Raw genomic sequence first — 19,359 nt, forward strand, 5'->3', positions numbered from 1 at the left:
GTAGTGTCAGCTGGTGGTACTTGCCTCTCTCTGACAGAGGAGCTTTGGCAATCCATGGATTGGGATCTGAGCCGTGTGCTAGGCTGGAGGCCTGAGTTTGGGAGGTCTGCTCTGTCCTAAACAATGCTGTATGAACTGTCTAGGTCTGAACGAACACCAAAACTGCAAATGGACTGTTGTACTGTTTTGATGCCATAAGTGTGAATAAAACACTGACGTTTTTGAGTTACAAACTGGTCCTTGCCTCTATACTGTGTTTGCTTGTCCTGTATAACAGAGCGAATCCCCACAATTGGTGGAGGATGCAGGCAAGAGCAGTGAGGCTGGCTTGAACGGCAAAATTTTTTGGGTTTGCATTTTTGGGCACGGCTGTATGTTATACATCAAACCAGCGGTATTACAACCCGTGTCCCACGACAAAATGGAGGCCAATCTGTAGCAGTGAGAGACAAACCTGCAACAATGGGAGGCTAACAAGCAGCAGCAAGAGACCAACCCATTACTGCTACAACACGTGATGGCTTTGCAGACAGCAGTAGCAACCCCGAGCGTCCACGATGCCCGGAAGGCAGTCCCTGCGGCGATTCCTAAGATGACACCCGCAGACGACATCGAAAACCTACCTGGCGATGTACAAGAAAGTGGCCACAAGGGAGAAGCTACCCCGAGACCAGTGGGCTGAGGTCATCGCTCTGTTTCTGGCATCCGGTTCTTAGCGGGTGTATTTCGACTTGCCGGATTTGGCAAGACTGGGGGTGAATGTGTTGGTCCGGGCCCAGCGGGTACATCAGTGGGGGTTTAAGCCGGCTGAGCCCGCAAGACCCCAGTATTATGACTTACTTGCAAAAGTGGCTACAGCCCGATGTGCTGGGTCCCATGGCTATGCTGAATAGAATATTGGCTGATATGTTTAATGGATCGGCCAGGTCTCTCTAGGTAATGCCCTTGAGATGGTCAACTTAGTGGAATGCTATGAGGCTACCCGGAAGCTACAGGGGGGTTCTTTTGGGAGGGGGGCAGTCAAATCCCGTAAATCTCCACCCCAGACCCAGTGACTTGTGCCAACCAAACCCGCCCAGAATGTACCCCCTGTGGACCCGGCTCCGATAGTCTGCTGGCGGTGTCGTGAGCCTGGCCATGTACAAGCTGACTGTCCACATCAGGTGGAACCCATGGACACGAACTATGGCTTCTAGTAACATAGTAACATAGTAGATAAGGCCGAAAAAAGATATTTGTACATCCAGTTCGGCCTGTCATCCTGCAAGTTGATCCAGAGGAAGGCAAAAAAAATATCCTGTGAGGTAAAAGCCAATCTTTTTAGGGGAATAAAAAATTCCTTCCCGACTCCAATCAGGCAATCAGAATAACTCCCTGGATCAATGATCCCTCTCTAGTAGCTATAGCCTGTAATATTATTACGCTCCAGAAATACATCCAGGCCCCTCTTGAATTCCTTTATTGTACTCACAATCACCACCTCCTCAGGCAGAGAGTTCCATAGTCTCACTGCTCTTACTGTAAAGAATCCTTTTCTATGTTTGTGTACAAACCTTCTTTCCTCCAGATGCAGAGGGTGTCCCCTCGTCACAGTCACAGTCCTGGGGATAAATAGATGATGGGCTAGATCTCTGTACTGACCCCTGATATATTTATATATAGTAATTAGATCTCCCCTCAGTTGTCTTTTTTCTAAAGTGAATAACCCTAATTTTGATAATCTTTCAGGGTACTGTAGTTGCCCCATTCCAGTTATTACTTTAGTTGCCCTCCTCTGGACCTTCTCCAGCTCTGCTATGTCTGCCTTTTTCACAGGAGCCCAAAACTGTACACATTACTCCATGTGTGTTATGACTAATGATTTGTAAAGTGGTAGGACTATGTTCTCATCACGGGCATCTATGCCCCTTTTGATGCAACCCATTATCTTATTGGCCATGGCAGCAGCTGCCTGACACTGGTTTTTGCAGCTTAGTTAGCTGTTTATTAAAATTCCTAGATCCTTTTCCATGTCAGTGTTACCGAGTGTTTTACCATTTAGTATGTACGGGTGACTTGCATTATTCCTTCCCATGTGCATAACTTTACATTTGTCAGTGTTAAACCTCATCTACCACTTATCCCCCCAAGCCTCCAGTCTATCCAGATCGCTCTGTAGTAGTATACTGTCCTCTTCAGTGTTAATTACTTTGCACAGTTTAGTGTCATCTGCGAAAATGTATATTTTACTATGCAAGCCTTCTACAAGATCATTGATAAATATATTGAAGAGAATAGGGCCCAATACTGACCCCTGAGGTACTCCACTAGTGACAGTGACCCAATCTGAGTGTGTACCACTGATAACCACCCTCTGTTTTCTATCCCTCTGCCAGTTACTTACCCACATACAGACGTTTTCTCCCAGTCCGAGCATTCTCATTTTATATACTAACCTTTTATGTGGTACAGTGTCAAATGCTTTGGAGAAGTCCAGATATACGACATCCATTGATTCGCCGCTGTCAAGTCTAGAACTTACCTCCTGATAGAAACTGATTAAATTAGTTTGGCATGACCGATCTCTCATGAAGCCATGCTGATATGGCGTTATTTGCTTATTTCCGTTGAGATGCTCTAACATAGCATCTCTCAGAAAACCTTCAAACAGTTTACCCACAACAGATGTTAAACTATAGTTTCCAGGCTCTGTTTTTGGACCCTTTTTGAATATTGGCACCACATTTGCTATGCGCCAATCCTGTGGGACATTCCCTGTCAGTATAGAGTCTGCAAATATCAGAAATAAGGGTCTGGCTATGACATTACTTAATTCCCTTAGGATACAGGGGTGTATGCCATCCGGTCCTGGCGGTTTGTCTATTTTAATCCTTTTAAGTCGCTGATGTACTTCTTCCTGGGTCAGACAGGATACTTTTAATGGGGAATTTATTTTTACATTCTGCATGTCATCTGACAGTTTATTTAGATATATTTAACAGCTTTGCTTTCTCCTCGTCGCTCTCTGCGACTCCCCCCTCATTACTCTTTAAAGGGCCGACACCTTCAGATTTATACTTTTTAACATTTATATAATTGAAGAACATTTTAGAGTTAGTTTTACTCTCTTAACAATTAATCTCTCGGTTTCTTGTTTGGCCGCTTTTATTTGTTTATTACATGTTCTATTTTTTTCCTTATAGTTTTTCAGTGCTTCTATGCTCCCCTCCTGTTTTAGTGTTTTATATGCTTTCTTTTTGTCATTTATTGCTTTCTTTACAGTTCTGTTTATCCACATTGGTTTCTTTTTGTTCCTTAACCTTTTATTCCCATACGGTATGTACCTCTCACAATGAGATTTTAGGATGCTATTAAAGATATCCAATTTTTTGGCTGTATTTTTATTTTTGAGAACTTTGTCCCAGTTAGTTAGGCCTATGCCCTCTCTTAGTTGGCTAAATTTAGCTTTTTTGAAGTTTGGTATTTTTGTTCCTCCCTGTACAAATGCTCTTTTGAATGATAATTGGAAGGTTATTACTTTATGGTTACTATTTCCCAGGTGTCCCCCAACCTGCGCGTCTGTTGTTCTGTCAGGCCTATTGGTTAATACTAAGTCCAGTATGGCCGTCCCTCTAGTCGGGTCCTGAACCAGTTGGGAGAGGTAATTGTCTTTGGTTATTGCCAAGAACCTGTTTCCTTTATGAGATATACAAGTTTCAGTTTCCCAGTCTATATCTGGTTAGTTGAAGTCCCCCATAATACCCACCTCATTATGATTTGTCGCCTTGTCTATCTCATTTAGTAGTAGATTTTCTGTGGACTCTGGTATATTAGGTGGTTTATAGTAAACTCCTATTAGTAATTTATTATTGTTTTTAGCTCCATGTGACTACCCACAGTGACTTCACATGTTCATGTCCCTCACTTATATCTTCACGGAGTGTAGGCTTTAGACAGGAATTTACATAAAGGCAGACCCCTCCCCCTCTTTAGTTTTGACGATCCTTTCTAAACAGACTGTAACCTTGTACATTAACTGCCCAGTCATAGCTATCATCCAGCCATGTCTCAGTTATTCCCACTATGTCATAGTTTTCCTCACACATCACTAATTCCAGCTCCCCAGTTTTATTTGTCAGGCTTCTGGCATTAGTATACATCAGTGATGGTGAACCTTTTAGAGGCCAAGTGCCCAAACTGTAACCCAAAACCCACTTATTTATCACAAAGTGCCAACACAGCAATTTAACCTGAATACCAATATAGTATATCTTCCATGTACTTTATCATTTACCTATAATATCCTGCCTACATTCAGTGCGCTGCTGTCACGGCTGAGGATGGGGAAAACCCTCAGCCGTGCGATGACAGAAGATGTTAATGGGTACTCGGCCAGAACAACAGAATTAGGGAGCAGGTCACCTCCTATTGCATTCCTAATCTGACCCTAACTCCTAACCGTATGAGCCAACCCTGATGGTAGGAGGGCTCATACACCGGAACCTAATTGTCCCTGCTAGCCCTCAGGTTGGCCCTGGACTAGGAGCTGGGTAGACAACCTGTTCCTCCTGGACGCGGAGAAACAGGAGTCTAAAGTGGCCAAGCTACAAAGAAAAAGGGAGAAAAGAACAACTTATGGCAATGGCAGGTAAATGTAACAAATACAACACCTACCTGCCACAGACAACAAAGCCTGGAACCCATGTGCAAGTGCTGCTGTCCACAACACCACAACCGGACACAGCACACACCACACAATCACACAGGAACCCAGGGCCATAAGCTGCAAAGAATAAAGACCAAACAAACATCTTCATAACATCATGTGACATAAATCACAAGAGTGGCCCCTACTGGCAGATGGTAAATAACAGGAGGATGTCTCCAGCAACCATGGCTGAAGAACTCCTCAGCTAACTCAAACCAGCAGAGGCTTTATAGCCCAAAGTAGCCACACCCACACTCAGTGCGCACACACTGGGAAGGAATTAACCCTTCTCACACCAGGGAAGGGAAGACAACCACTTAAAGGGGAAAGTGCACACATAACATGTAACACCCCGTGCACACCAATAAAAGGCACACCTATAAAGAGAGGTTGCCAGGTGCAACCGCATGCACATTGCAGCAAACTGCCTGGCACCAGCTCAGGCTGCTATACTGCCACATACATAAAAAACATGTTGCCAGCGGCAACCACAAGTGTGGCAACAAATAAGCGGCCCTCACCTGTGGTTGAAACAACCAAACGAGACCGCAGGCAACAGCGTGCGGTTCAAGAGTCACGACCATGACCATGGTCGTGGCAGCTGCCTGTGCCGTCCATAGTCAGCTCTGCGCTGATGAATGACTGGAAAAGTCTAAGGCCTATTGGTACACCATAGACTTTTTCCAGGGTGCGGGTGCCCACAGAGAGGGCTCTGAGTGCCGCCTCTGGCACCCGTGCCATAGGTTTGCCACCACTGGTATACATACATTTGAGAGGTTTATGTATATTTTTTACCTTACACCTTTCCTTCTGAACTGTTCTAGTCCCTCCTTCCATTCCTCCCCCAGTCCCACTACCTTGCCCCCGGTCTCTATCTGCACTATCGTCCCCTCCTATAATGTAATTTCCCTCCCCCCAGTCCCTAGTTTAAAGACTCCTCCAACCTTCTAGCCATCTTCTTCCCCAACACAGCTGCCCCATCCCCACTGAGGTGCACCCCGTCCCTACGATAGAGCTTGTAGCCGATAGAGAAGTCGGCCCAGTTCTCCCAGAAGTCGGCCCAGTTCTCCTTCCTACACCAGTTCTTGAGCCATTTGTTAATCTCCCTAATCTCCCGCTGCCTTTCTTGTGTGGCCCATGGTACAGGTAGTATTTTGGAAAATACTACCTTTGAGGTCCTTGCCCTAAGCTTTTGACCTAAATCCCTGAAATAATTTTTAAGGACTCTCCACCTACCCCTAACTTTGTCATTGGTTCCGATATGGACCATGACCGCTGGATCTTCTCCAGCCCCTCCCAGTAATCTGTCAACCCAATCCACGATGTGTCGAACTCTAGCGCCAGTAAGACAGCACACTGTTCGGCAATCACGGTCTTTGTGATAGATTTCCCTATCTGTTCCCCTAATAATGGAGTCTCCCACTACCAGCACCTGTCTGGCCTGCCCTGCTCACCTGGTCCCCTGCTTACTGGAGCTGACATTCCCCTGACTGGCAAAGGAAGTGTCCGGCTGCAGCAGTGCCGTCCCTGGACTGACATCCCCCTCATCTGCCAAACGTGCAAACTTGTTGGGGTGTGTCAGATCAGGGCTAGCCTCCCTGGCACTCTTCCCTCTACCCCGCTTTCTGTTACCCAGCTAGCTACCTCACTTTCCTCAGCCTCCTCTCTGTCACCCTCCCCCTCATCTACCCCAAAGAGTGCTTGCTCTGTCAGTCGTTATATGCCAGGAAGCTGGGTGCAGCGAGTACTTCAGAAACTCAAAATCACTGGTGCCAGGTGGAAGCGGGAGACACTCCAGTGAAGGCCCTGCTGGACTCAGGAAGTCTGGTGTCCCTAGTAAGGGCTCCCCTAATACGGTCTGCTGAGTATACTGGCCGGAAAGTCGGGGTCATGTGCCTTCATGGGGATTTAAAAGACTATCCCACAACCCTGGTGTCTCTAACCACAGGGGCCGGCAGGTGGAGTCACGAAGCTGCAGTTGACACAAACTTACACTACAGACTTATAATCGGGAGTGACTTCCTGGGTTTCCCGGCACTGTGGCCTGCTACGAAAGTGACTGATACCCATGAGACAGGGGTAACCCCAGCAGATTGGCCTTGCTCCGGGGGGAGGCCAGAACCCTGGAAACCCGAGGCCGAAGGGCCAGCGGTAGGGGTGACTGCCACTTCGGTGGAAGAGGGGAGACAACCTCACTGAGTGTAATGGTGTGAGACGTGAAGGACTTGCTTCCGGAGCATGAGCTGGCAGACCTCAATGTCTATTGGGATCATTTTGGTACTGCACAACACCGGGACCCAACCCTATCCTGAGCCTGGGAAAATGTATTAATAGTTGGTGGTGCCCCAGGCTTATCGCAAACTCGTGTTAGAGTTAGCCCACCAACATGTTCTCGGGGGTCATCAGAGAATGCAGAAAACACAGGACCAGATACTACAACGGTTTTACTGGCCCAGTGTGTTTAGGGAGGTAGATGAATTCTGTCTTGCCCGACCTGCCAGGCAACTAGCCCCCAGCACCTTTTCAGCAGTCCCTTGGTACCTCTCCTGATCATCGAGGTATCGTTTTAGCGAATCGCTATGGACCTCGTAGGTCCAGTACCGAACTCCGCTAGAGGACACTAACACATCTTGGTGATCCTAGACTACCCCACTCAGTACTTGGAGGTGGTGCCACTGCGACATACATCGGCTAAACTTATAGCTAAGGAGCTAATGGAGATGTTCTCTCAAGTGGGGCTACCTAAAGAGTTTCTGACTGACCAGGGGACCCCTTTTATGTCCAAGGTCATGGGAAGAACTCTGTAAGTTGCTATATATCAAACAGTTACGGACGTCCATGTACCATCTGCAAAGGTTTAACAAAACACTAAAAACCATGTTAAAAAGGGTGGTGTCTAAAGATGGGAAGGACTGGGATCTTCTTCTGCCCTATCTCATGTTCGCTGTGCGAGAGGTACCCAAGGCCTCTACTTGGTTATCGCCCTTTGAATTGGTATATAACAGACATCCTCGTGGTTTGTTGGACGTAGCCAAAGAGGCATGGGAACAGCAACCCACTCCGCACAAAAGTGTCATGAGTATGTTACCAGCAGCTGATAGAGACCGTTTTGCCTCTTGTCAGGGGGCATATGGAGACCTCTCAGCGAGCCCAGAGTTGGATATATAATCGGCAGGCTCGGGTCCGGATCTTTAACCCGGGTGATCGGGTTTTGGTTCTGGTGTGGACCGTGGACTGCAAGTTCCTGGCCAGGTGTCAGGGGCTCTACAAGTACTTGAAAAAAATGGAGAGGTAAATTACAAGGGACACCAGCCAGGGAGGCGAAAGCTGGAGCAATTGCATCATGTGAATCTACTCAAACAGTGGAAAGATAGGGAAACCTATAATAAAAAAAGCCCACAGCCAGGTTTTCTAAGAAAAGCGGTTTTGGCCCCTCTGTCTGAAGCAAGGGAAGCGGCTGCCACAGTAAGAATTGCTGACAGCCTCTCCTCTAAGCAGGCTAAGGAGGCTAGGGAATTTATTAGTTGGAACACAGATGTGTTTTTGGATCTCCCTGAACGCACTTCCACAATTAGGCATGACATTTTCACTGAGCCTCAGCGAAAGTCCGACTAAAACCATGCCGGGTACCCGAGGCTCGGCAACAAGTCATCTCAGAGTAAGTGCAGAAGATGCTGAGGCTAGACGTCATTGAGAAGTCTAAAAGTGAGTGGGCCAGTCCTATAGTGCTAATACCCAAGCAGGAGGGGACACCCCGGTTTTGTAACAATTTACGCAAACTAAACGAGATCTCTAAGTTTGATGGATATCCCATGCCTCGGGTGGATGAGCTTATGGAGAGGTTAGGCCAAGCCCGGTATTTTTCTGTTCTGGACCTCACCAAAGGGTACTGGCAGGTACCCTTGATGGAGGCTGCCAAAGAGAAAACTGCCTTCATCACACCAGATATATGGTGTTACCCTTTGGTCTGCATGGCCCCCTGCCACTTTTCAACGGCTCATGGACATTGTGCTGCATCCACATCATTGGTACGCTTCGTCTTACCTGGACGATATTGTCATCCACAGTACCGACTGGGAAAGTCATCTACCAAAAGTGCAGGCTGTAGTGGACTTCCTTAGGAAGGCTGGACTGACCGCTAACCCAAAGAAGTGTGCGATAGGGTTAGAGGAGACTAAGTACCTGGGGTACTTAATTGGATGTGGAGTTATCAAACCCCAAGTGAATAAAATAGAGGCGATTCGGTTTTTGGTCACCACGAGGCAAGTAAAGTAGTTCCTGGGAATGGTGGGCTATTATATGGGGTTCGTTCCCCATTTTGCCACTTTAGCGGCTCCATTGACAGGGCTCTCGAAGGGACGGAAGTCTGTGATGGTCCGCTGGAATGACCAGGCGGAAGAGGCTTTTTCTGCGTTGAAGTCGGTCCCATGCGGGTCACCGGTTTTGGTGATGCTTGACTTCAAGAGGGAGTTTGTGGTACAGAACGATGCCTCTGAAGTAGGCCTCGGAGCTGTACTCTCTTAGTAAATCAATGGAGAGGAACATCCCATTGTTTTTTTGAGCCGCAAACTCCCCTTAGCCGAGACCAGGTACAGTATAGTGGAGAGAGAGTGCCTGGCCATCAAGTGGGCACTCGAGTCTCTCCGCTATTATCTGTTGGGGAGAAAGTTCTGTCTGGTGACTGACCACTCCCCTCTCAAGTGGATGAGCCAGGCCAAAGAGAGGAATACTCGGGTCACCAGATGGTTCTTGTCATTACAGAACTTCAAGTTCTCAGTGGAACACAGGGCAGGCTGCTTGCAGGGAAACGCAGATGCCCTGTCCTGGGTACACTGCCTGGCAAGTGTTCACCCCCTCAGGGTGGAACAAAGGGGGGAGGTATGTGTCACCGAGGTTCCTGGCCTCGGTGGAGTAAGAGCCAGTTTTCATTTGTCAGCAGCAGTTGCTGTTTGACACCTTGCTATTTAGTATAGCTGTAATAGCTGATCCGGGACGGCTCTTACTGGGAGTAGTCAAAGTGCTGGGTGGGTGACTACTCCACACGTTCCAGGCCGGGTCTTGACTTGCCTATATAAAAAAAACAGCCAGCAGTGTCAGCTGGTGGTAATTACCTCTCTCTCTGACAGAGGAGCTCTGGCAATCGCTGGATTGGAATCTGAGCAGTGTGCTAGGCTGGAGGCCTGAGTTTGGGAGGTCTGTTTTGTCCTGAGTAATGCTGTATGAACTGTCTAGGTGTGAACGAACACCAAAACTGCAAATGGACTGTCGTACTGTTTTGTTGCCATAAGTGTGAATAAAACCCTTAAGTCTTTGAGTTACAAACTGGTCTTTGCCTCTATACTGCGTTCGCTTGTCCTGTCTACCAGAGCGAATCCCCACACATGGTTATAACGGAAAATAATAGCATTCTTAATGGTGAGCGCGTTGACGTCACCGCAGGTCTTTCTATCCTTCCATCTTCATTCAGTAGGACCTGCGATGACTTCCCCGCGCTCACCTTGTGGTGACGTCATCACAGGTCCTTTTGCAGGTCCTGCAGAAAGAAGAAAGAAGAGGATACCGTCTGTGCAATCAAGTGGATGAGGTGAATCTTTTTATTATTTTGAACCCCTCAATGGACATTTTATTTAGCATTCTGTCTTAAGAATGCTAATATTTTCCGTTATAACCATGTTATAGTGGAAAGTAATAAAATCCCTCTAACTTGAACTTCAGTGACAAAGTCAAGGTTCAGGTCCTTTTGCAGGTCCTGCAGAAAGAAGAGGATACCGGCTGTGCAATCAAGTGGATGAGGTGAGTTTTTTTTTATTATTTTTAACCCCTCAATGGACATTTTATTTAGCATTCTGTCTTAAGAATGCTATTATTTTCCGTTATAACCATGTTATAGTGGAAAATAATAAAATCACTCGAACCCGAACTTCAGTGAAAAAGTCAAGGTTCAGGTCCGGGTACCCGAACTTGCAAAGTTCGGTACCCTAGTAAGGACTTGTTTTATCTGTCTTCGTTATCAGCTTATTTTTCTTAAATCTTCTCTTATCTTGGATGACATTTTGAGGCTTTGGAACCAATTACTCAAGTTACAATCGTTTCAACATACAATGGTCGTCTTGGAACCAATTAATATTGTAACTTGAGGAACCATTGTATAATTTAGCACATGGATGCATAAGGAGGCCCTGACTGGCCTGGGAGAGAAAGCACAACCCCTGCTTATTTCTCTTTGTGGACTGGAAAAATGCCATACATATCCAGTTGTCAATACAGCTCTGTCACTCTTTATAGTTTATACTTTGCTCTTAATTCTTTTTGTCGATCATTTTCTGGCTATGATATCTTCCCCATAATTCATATGATATTGCAATCATTCATGAAATCAATCTTTGAATTCTTATCTTAGGCCCATTATGCTGTACTGTGACACCTACATTTATTTACATCGTCTATACAGTAATTAGCTCAGTTGATCTATTCAGCATCCTAATTTTAATCACTGCTTCTTCTATGTACAGAGATTTTAATTATACGTCTATTTTACATAAATTACATTGGCAGGAGCTTGTACAAAATATATCTATTAATATTTCATGCAGGCTATGCTAATTACTGAAAATGATATGCAGGATGTGATATTGATTGTGAACGATGTTCATAGGCGGAACATTTTACCCAAGATGTATACATGAAATATTTTGTAATTACATTTTGCTTACATAAAAAATAAAAAAATTTAAAGGAGCATTCCCATCACACAAAGGGATGGCACATCACTTGCATATCCAATCACTTTCTAATATTGGGGGTTTGACTGCAGGGATCCTTAATGTTTTTAGATTATAGGGGCTCTATGATTGCTTTACTAATGCTTTAGCACTGTGCCCCCTTCACAGCTCCTGACCACCCGCGGTGCAGAGTACTGATGCACAGCTCTGTTCAAGTGAATGGAGCCATGCTGCAGCACCCTGTACAGCCAGTGACCAGGAGCACCGCCATGCAGAGAACATTTTTAGGGAAGGCAGTGCTGTGTCCCCTTCATTTTCAGGGTCCAGCTGCCAATCAGAAAGGGATGACATATCCAGAGACATTGCATCACTTTGTGTTATAGCTTTAATCCTTTAATGTTTTCTACTATGAACTAAGTGTTACTAAATGCTGTATATATAGGACCATGTAAACATCTGACCAGATATATCTTATTCTTCAGATATACTTCTTAGATATGCTGATTAACTTTATATCTCAGTAGTTAATAAAGGCAATCACGTATTAAATATAGTAGGCACGGCAGTCAGCTGGTTGGCATAGGTCCATCTTCAGAAATACCAGGTGATCATCTGTTGTCACTAGAGGAAGCCATGTCTGGTTGCTGCAAAGGAAATGTATTACATGGTGGTTGTTCAAATGGCTGGATCCGCCAGTGCGATATACAGTACCTGCATATTGATAGCGGCTCTCTTCTCCCACTTGTATTCAACAGGCAAAGCAAACCCAGAAACCGTCCATCTTTCAGACAGATCCTCATGCACCTGGACATAGCTTCAGCTGACGTCCTGGGGACACCTCAGGAGACGTATTTTAAATCACAGGTATGATAATATTACTTTATTTCTAGGAAATTTATATTTTACAAATTACAGAAAATATAAAGGTTGAAAAAGCCAAATTTTTCTTCTTTTTTTTTTTTCTATTTAAATGCAGGTAGATCAATAATAATGAATTATTGAGATCTGGTCATGACTGCTTCCCACACTGTTCGGGTCTTGTTACAGCTATATTTTCCAGATGAGGCTGCAAGAAATATAATATTGTCCTTGAAGTCAGGCTCATTGAAGTCATTTTTCATAATTCATAAATATATTGTAACCTTTGGACCCACTTTAGCTAGTCCATACAATCCCATTTCATAGGACTGTTATAGAGGGGTCCTCAGATCGAAACCCCCCTCTATTAGCCAAAGAGTGCCATGTTTCATCTATACCGTCAACTGGACTCCATGTCATTTTTCATTGCAGGATAAACATTTTCTGGTGTTCAGCACATTGTCAGAGGACTGTCCATCGAAACAAGTGCTGTCCAAACTGGAAAAGGAAACCTGTCATCAACTTTATGCTGCTCTTACTGAGGACAATATGACGTAGTGATAGGCACACTTATTTCATTGGTCTGTTACTCATCTGCTAATATAAAGTGGATTCAGATAAAATACCGTACAATGGTGGCAGTGTGCGTCAGAGAAGTGTCATGCGCTGCCAGAGAAGAGTCGGGCTAATTACTGAGCTCCTCCACCGCTGATTTACATAGTTTTCTTCTATGGCTCATGAATAAGCTGGTCACTTCTCTGGCAGCATATTATCCTTCTCTCATGCATGCTTCCAGCATTATACAGTAAGTTCAATGTTTCTGTCACTACGTCATACTACATACCCCCTCAGTAAGCATAGTATAAAGGAGATGACAATTTGCTCTTAATATAACTCTATTATATGTGCTGCAAAGACAAACACAAAAGGTATTTAGCACATCCTAAGATGCAGGTACGCATCACCATGGCTGAAAATACAAAATCAAATACAATGCAACAGCATCTGCTTACACAAAATACATGATCACAGAACATATAAACTAATGTTATATTCACTGTATAAATGAATGTAAGGTTCTTGATCAAAATTATTTTGTGCCCTTCCACCACGGCAAGGTGACCTCTACTGGATGGGAACCTATACTAAATGCTAAGTTTTGCATAGGCAGCATTTAGCATAGCTTCCAATCCAGTAGAGGTCACTTTGAGAGGTTCTTAGTAAACCTCACATTCATTTATATAGTGAGTATAGCATTAGTGTATATATTTTGTGATCATTTATTTTGTGCAAGCAAAGCGCTGTTGCGTTATATTTGACAGCTTTTTCTGAGCATTTTTGGCACAGACAGCCGCACCAAACTTTCATGGAAAACCCGTCGACGCTAAAATACCTTTCTGCCTCTCATACATCTCAATGGGAGGTAGCGCTGAGGATCGTGGAGCGGCAGCTTAAAGCTGGAACAGACATGTACCTTCTTGGAGCGGCCATCCTCAGCACTGCCTCCCATTGATATGTATGGAAGGGAGAAAGGATGCGACTGCCGGAGGCTTTTTGGTAAAAGTTCGGCGCAGATGTCCACACCAAAATTCCACTGAAAAAGCTGTTGTATGAACAGGCCCTTAAAGGTGCTGTTTAACAGTACTCACTAAATAGCCAGCTGTTTATGTAAAACAGCTTGTTCCTCTTGCTGATTGGCTGAGAGCACTGACAAGCTTTGATATACGATATACATTTATAGAAATCACAGGATCGATAGACATGTTAATGATATGCAAATGATAAAAATTATGGGAACAAAACAATCAAAACATCTTAATTATTCAGCATTGAGTGCTACACGCAGAAATACATGCACTTACAGACATTGGCATGCAATCAGTAAGGTTATTAATGGTTGTCTGAGGAATGTTCTGCCATGCTAAATGCACTTGGGCAGCAAATCATCAAGATCTGCTCCTGGCAGGTCCCTATGCAATTGTCAACCAATAAATTCCCAGATATGCTTAATAGGAGACAAGTCTGGAGATGCTGTAGGCCATGGTAGCACGTTTAGGCCATGCAGGCTGCTCACAGTAGCACGAGCAACATGCGGTCTGGCATTTTCTTCTTGAAAAACAGCTACTGGGACACCGTGGGGAAATGGCTGTACTACTGGTGTAATAACCAAATCAATTTAATGCTGAGCTGTTAGTGTGCCTGAAATGAAGACTAGAGTGGTCTGGCTACTGTACATTATGTCACTCCACACCATAATCTCTAGAGTAGGAGACTCGTGTGATGTTCATTTGTAAAGGGCTCTTCATGATGTTGCCCACGTGGTCTAGAGACCAATCTCCGGCTATCATTGCATCCGAGAAAAAAGTGTGACTTATCATGGACGAGGATAGACTTCCATTTCAGCCTCCATTGCCATCTTGCTGTGCACCATGATAGCCTTTGAGAGCGGTGTGAGGTCAGTGGAACACCTGTAGCTGGACGTCTGGGTCATAGTCCAGTGTCGTGCAAACGTCTGTGTACACTATTTGCCACTCTAGGCTTGGAAAGTGACGTCCAATTTCACCTGCAGTACAGAATGGATCACTACGTGCCATTCTTCTAATCAGACGATCTGTCTGTGCAGAGGTTCGCTTCTTTAGCCTCTTGCTGTCATTCCAGTTTATCGTTGCTCTCCCAACCACTGGGATATGCAACATAGAACAGTGCTGATATCTCAGCCTAGGCATGCCGTGAACAGGTATGGCGCTGTTTCTGGGAGGAAAAAAATGCAAACTGTTTTATTCTAATCTCTTATTCACAATCTGAGATTGAATATCATTTTTCAAAGCTGTTACAATCCAATTGTTTTTCTTTATTCTTTTTTTGGGAGATGTATTCTACATGATTTACATGAAGAAGATGTAGATTAGGAGGGGGGGGGGGGGCATAGCAATCATTATATCTTTTGTGTTGAAACAAGCCCCCTGCAGCCCCCAGGTGAGTGAGTCAGTGCACATCTTGAACGTTACAGATAATGTGCGAGCTGATGCAGCCTCCTCCGTGCGCACATGACTCAGAGGTTTTCAGCACAAGACAAAAATAGCCCATTTTTCTGCTCTGATGACGGCTGAAGTGGCTGGAGCATTTGCGAGCTTATTATGCGCCTCTTGTATTGTCAGCCCCTCTGAAAGAGCTTTAATAGCCTTCTAGACCTAGAGTGCTTCCGCTCTCTGCAGCTTTATTAATTCAATGCTGCAGACTGCCTTGATATCTCCTCTGGTTTGCCTTTAGAACCCATTGTCAAAACCTCTGTCATTAGATATAATATACATATTACCCCAATCTACAGCTATATATCTGGTAGGACAATAAACCATTATAGCCCATGGTTGTAAAAATGTATGTTCATGCTAAATAGCTTCCTATGAAATTGACATCTAGGATAGGGGCATTAGATTGTGCCCCCCATTAGCTACTCCAGTTGACATGAGTGCATTTTCTATACAATACAGATGTCATATAGTATACTATTCCGCTTTGTAGCCTCTGTATACCACCATATGATAGGCATATTCTACTCTTGAAACAACATTTCTAGAGGAGAGTACTTCTGTAATACGGCATCCAGTGCAGCTTGCCAGCATTTTGTTAATGAAATCCAAAAATCCATAAAAAAAGAAAACGATGTGTACCAAGGGCCCAATGGATGAATAAAACTACTTGACACTATTTTCTTTTATCTATTTCAGGCTGAATGGAGAGAAGAAGTAAAGAAGCATTTTGAGAAAATCAAGAGTGAGGGGACCTGTATCCATCGATTAGATGAGGAGTTGATCCGTAGACGCAGAGAGGAACTGCGGTAGGTCCATATATGAGAATACCATATGTCCAGACAAAGTTCATCCATCTACTTTCATAGAAAGACCAGTGGGACACCATAGGAGTTGAGCCCTAATTGGTAGCAGGTGGTTTTCCTGTTTATTGCAGTGAGTAAACGCCATTTAGGGACTGTTCATATTACATTTTTCTGTTTTATTTAATGTATATGTATGACGTTAGACAGGTGCCTCAGATGGATGCCATAAATGAGTGATGAGTACCATTTAAAAAAAAAACACATATGTTTAACATACACTAGGATGAAAAAAGCCCATTGTACTATGCTTTTCCCTCCTGTGTTTTCCAAAGGTATTCTTTAAATATGGGACAAAAACGTGATGTGAACACAACTTTAAAGGGGTTCTCTGGAAATGATTTAAAATAGCTGCGAGCAACCTGTCCTAGAATGTGAGCAGGACTGGTTGCCTCCACTTGCAGAGCTGCCTAGGAAGGTGAGGGGTTGGGACCTCACTCCACACTCCACTGCTCTACAGTAGATGGTGATGATGTGATCCTGCTTATGATATGCCATCATGGCTGAGCAGCCCGACAGGAACCCTTACCAATATGCAGTATATACAAGGCCCCGCCACCTCATCCCAATCTCTGCAAGTCAAGGCAACCAATCCTACTCACATTCTAGGACAGGTTACTGGTGACCATTTTAAATAATTCCTGGAAAACCTCTTTAAGGGGTTGTGCGGTGTCATAATACTGATGACCTATCCTCAGGGCACCCTGACAATCAGCTGTTTGATGAGATTGCGGTGCTCGTGTGAGCAATGTGTCCTCTTCAGGGGTAACCTGCACGCTGTCTACATTGTAGTGGGGGTGCAGTGTAATCACAAATTCTTCTCCCATTTACTTGAATGGGACAAACAGTTGTAAATACAATACACCACCACTACAAAGTAGATGGCATGCAGGTTACCCCTGAAGAGGATGCAGCGCATGAACAAGTGCCGTGGCAATCTCTTCAAACTGCTGATCGCCAGGGGTGCAGAGAGTCAGAACCCTGCTGATCTAATTTCAATGATCTATCCTGAGGATAGAGTGGTCCTCCTTGTGCTAACCAAACATTCTGAATTAATATTTATGGATATGACTTAATCTATCTGGTTATATCTTTTTCCTCAGATTGTATTGTAGCAATGTAGTTATAGCACGTGTTTTCTATCTATTGATGCTTAAGATAAAACTGTAAATCTCCACCAGGCACGCACTAGATATCCGTGAGCACTATGAACGTAAGCTGGAGAGAGCCAATAACCTGTACATGGAGCTGAGTGCAATCATGCTGCAGCTGGAAGTCCGTGAGAAGGAACTTATCAGGTACATGAGCAAAGCTAAAATGTAGAAATATCTCACAACAACATACAGTGAAACCTCTCTAAAAGACCAGAATTCCTATGACAGATATTTAGTTCCACCATACTATATATTATACATACTGACCAGTTTCTTCAAAAAGACCACCAGTTGTCATGCTCTTGTAGACATGGGTGTATACAATAGAAAGAACTGTCTATAAAGTGGTTGTCAGAGATCACCTATCCTTAGGATAGTCCATCAATATCAGATTGGTGGGAGCCCAACTCTTGACACCCCTGCCGATCAGCTGTTTAAAGGGGTGTGCAAGAACTGCAGCCTCCTAAATGTATTCTCACTAGTATCTGTCCTGTGCAAAGAAACATTGTCCCATGCAAGTGAAAGCACTGTGGTTCACAGAATGACCACTGCTAAGTTTATGGTGTTCTGCTCCATTGACAAAAGTAATTAGTGGAGAGGCTGCAGCTATCCTCCGAGCACCACGACACCTTTAAAAAGCTGATTGACGATGGTGCCCACAGTCAGTTCCCCACCGATCTGATATTAATGGCATATTGTGTTCTTAGGCAACCTCTTTAACCCCTAAGATTCCTAATAAAATCACAGCCTAAAACTTGTGTTAAGTGACATGTTTATCCTGTGGCTTGAACCTATACTCAACTTGCTGAGGTTGGTGTGTCATACCCAGCTGGATACCCTTTCAATTCCTTTTACTCCTACTTTCATTTACTTCATAAGTTAATAGAAATTTTAAGTAGACAACACATAACACCAATCAGTCAAGTCAAATGAATATACTGTATATATTTTGAATTCAAAATTACCCTGACTTTTCTAGGCGTGAACAAACTGTAGAGAAAAAATATCCTGGGACATATAAGCGACACCCTGTTCGCCCTATAGTCCATCCTAATGCTGTGGAGAAACTGATCAAAAAGAAAGGTGCTTCCTCTAAGTCATCATCTCAAACTAGGCGGTAAGTAACTACTAATGTCAATAATATATATTGCTGACCAATTTTTGTCATAAAGCATTAATCTTAATGTGTTTTTTGTAGGCCCGATTTATTAAAATCAGATGGTATTACTAGTATGGAGTCAAATGTCCCTGGTTCTTCTCCCATATCTGGAAGTCCAAAGATATCCTCTGGAGGAAAGAATCGTTACCGCAGCAAACCACGCCACCGACGAGCAAACAGCAAGGGGAGTCATGCAGACTTCATAAGTGCAATAAAAAACCAGGACTCTCCTTTTCCATCTCAAGCTACTCATCATTTGTCTCCTGCTTCTCCCCCATTTACCCCTCCCAGCCCTCGACATGAACCTGCTCAGCCTATGATGACCCGCCATCAAACCCTCAATGTGCATGGCCAGAATATTGCTAACTGTGCCAACAATTTGCGTTACTTTGGCCCTGCAGCTGCACTAAGAAGTCCTCTGAGCTGCCATGCTCAGCGGTGTATGTCTGGCTCCAGTCCTGACCTTCTGTCCAGCACGCTGGAAGCTGACAGTCGCATGCAGTCAGAAACAGCCTGGGACTACTGTCAACAAGATCTATACAAACCTTGTCTTGGTTGTCCAGAGGCCTCTCCTCCTCCAGATATTGACCATGAAACTTGGGAAGATTCTAGAAGTGATAATACAGAGCGGAGGAACTCTGAGAGAAAATCCCCAGAGTCTCCAAGACACCATCATACACTGGAGGCATCTGAGCCACAGCACAGTGGAGTGGACCAGCTCCCTATAATTAGGGCAGCAGTAGGTGTCAGTGCCCTTGCAGTTCCTACACCTCCTGCCCTTCCACGAAGAATACGGACCCTTAGAAAGGTAATTTTTAGTCCTTAAAGTAACCCTCCATTTCAAGAAAAGAAATTCACTGTAACTGTGGAGCAAATAGAACATTTAT

At 44.4% G+C, this 19,359-nt stretch overlaps 1 protein-coding gene across 1 annotated transcript in view; it reads left to right on the forward strand.

Moving 5' to 3' along the window:
• Positions 1-19,359, forward strand: part of MAP3K13 (mitogen-activated protein kinase kinase kinase 13) — a 134,000-nt gene that overhangs the window by 107,078 nt on the left and 7,563 nt on the right. Inside the window, exons 7-11 of the mRNA XM_044303971.1 lie at positions 12,165-12,273; positions 15,996-16,105; positions 17,341-17,457; positions 18,293-18,430; positions 18,512-19,280. Of these exons, the coding sequence (XP_044159906.1) occupies positions 12,165-12,273; positions 15,996-16,105; positions 17,341-17,457; positions 18,293-18,430; positions 18,512-19,280 (1,243 nt within the window). The remainder of the gene's footprint in view (positions 1-12,164; positions 12,274-15,995; positions 16,106-17,340; positions 17,458-18,292; positions 18,431-18,511; positions 19,281-19,359) is intronic.

This window comes from Bufo gargarizans, chromosome 8, assembly GCF_014858855.1.
Source record: "Bufo gargarizans isolate SCDJY-AF-19 chromosome 8, ASM1485885v1, whole genome shotgun sequence".
Lineage (NCBI taxonomy): Eukaryota > Metazoa > Chordata > Amphibia > Anura > Bufonidae > Bufo > Bufo gargarizans.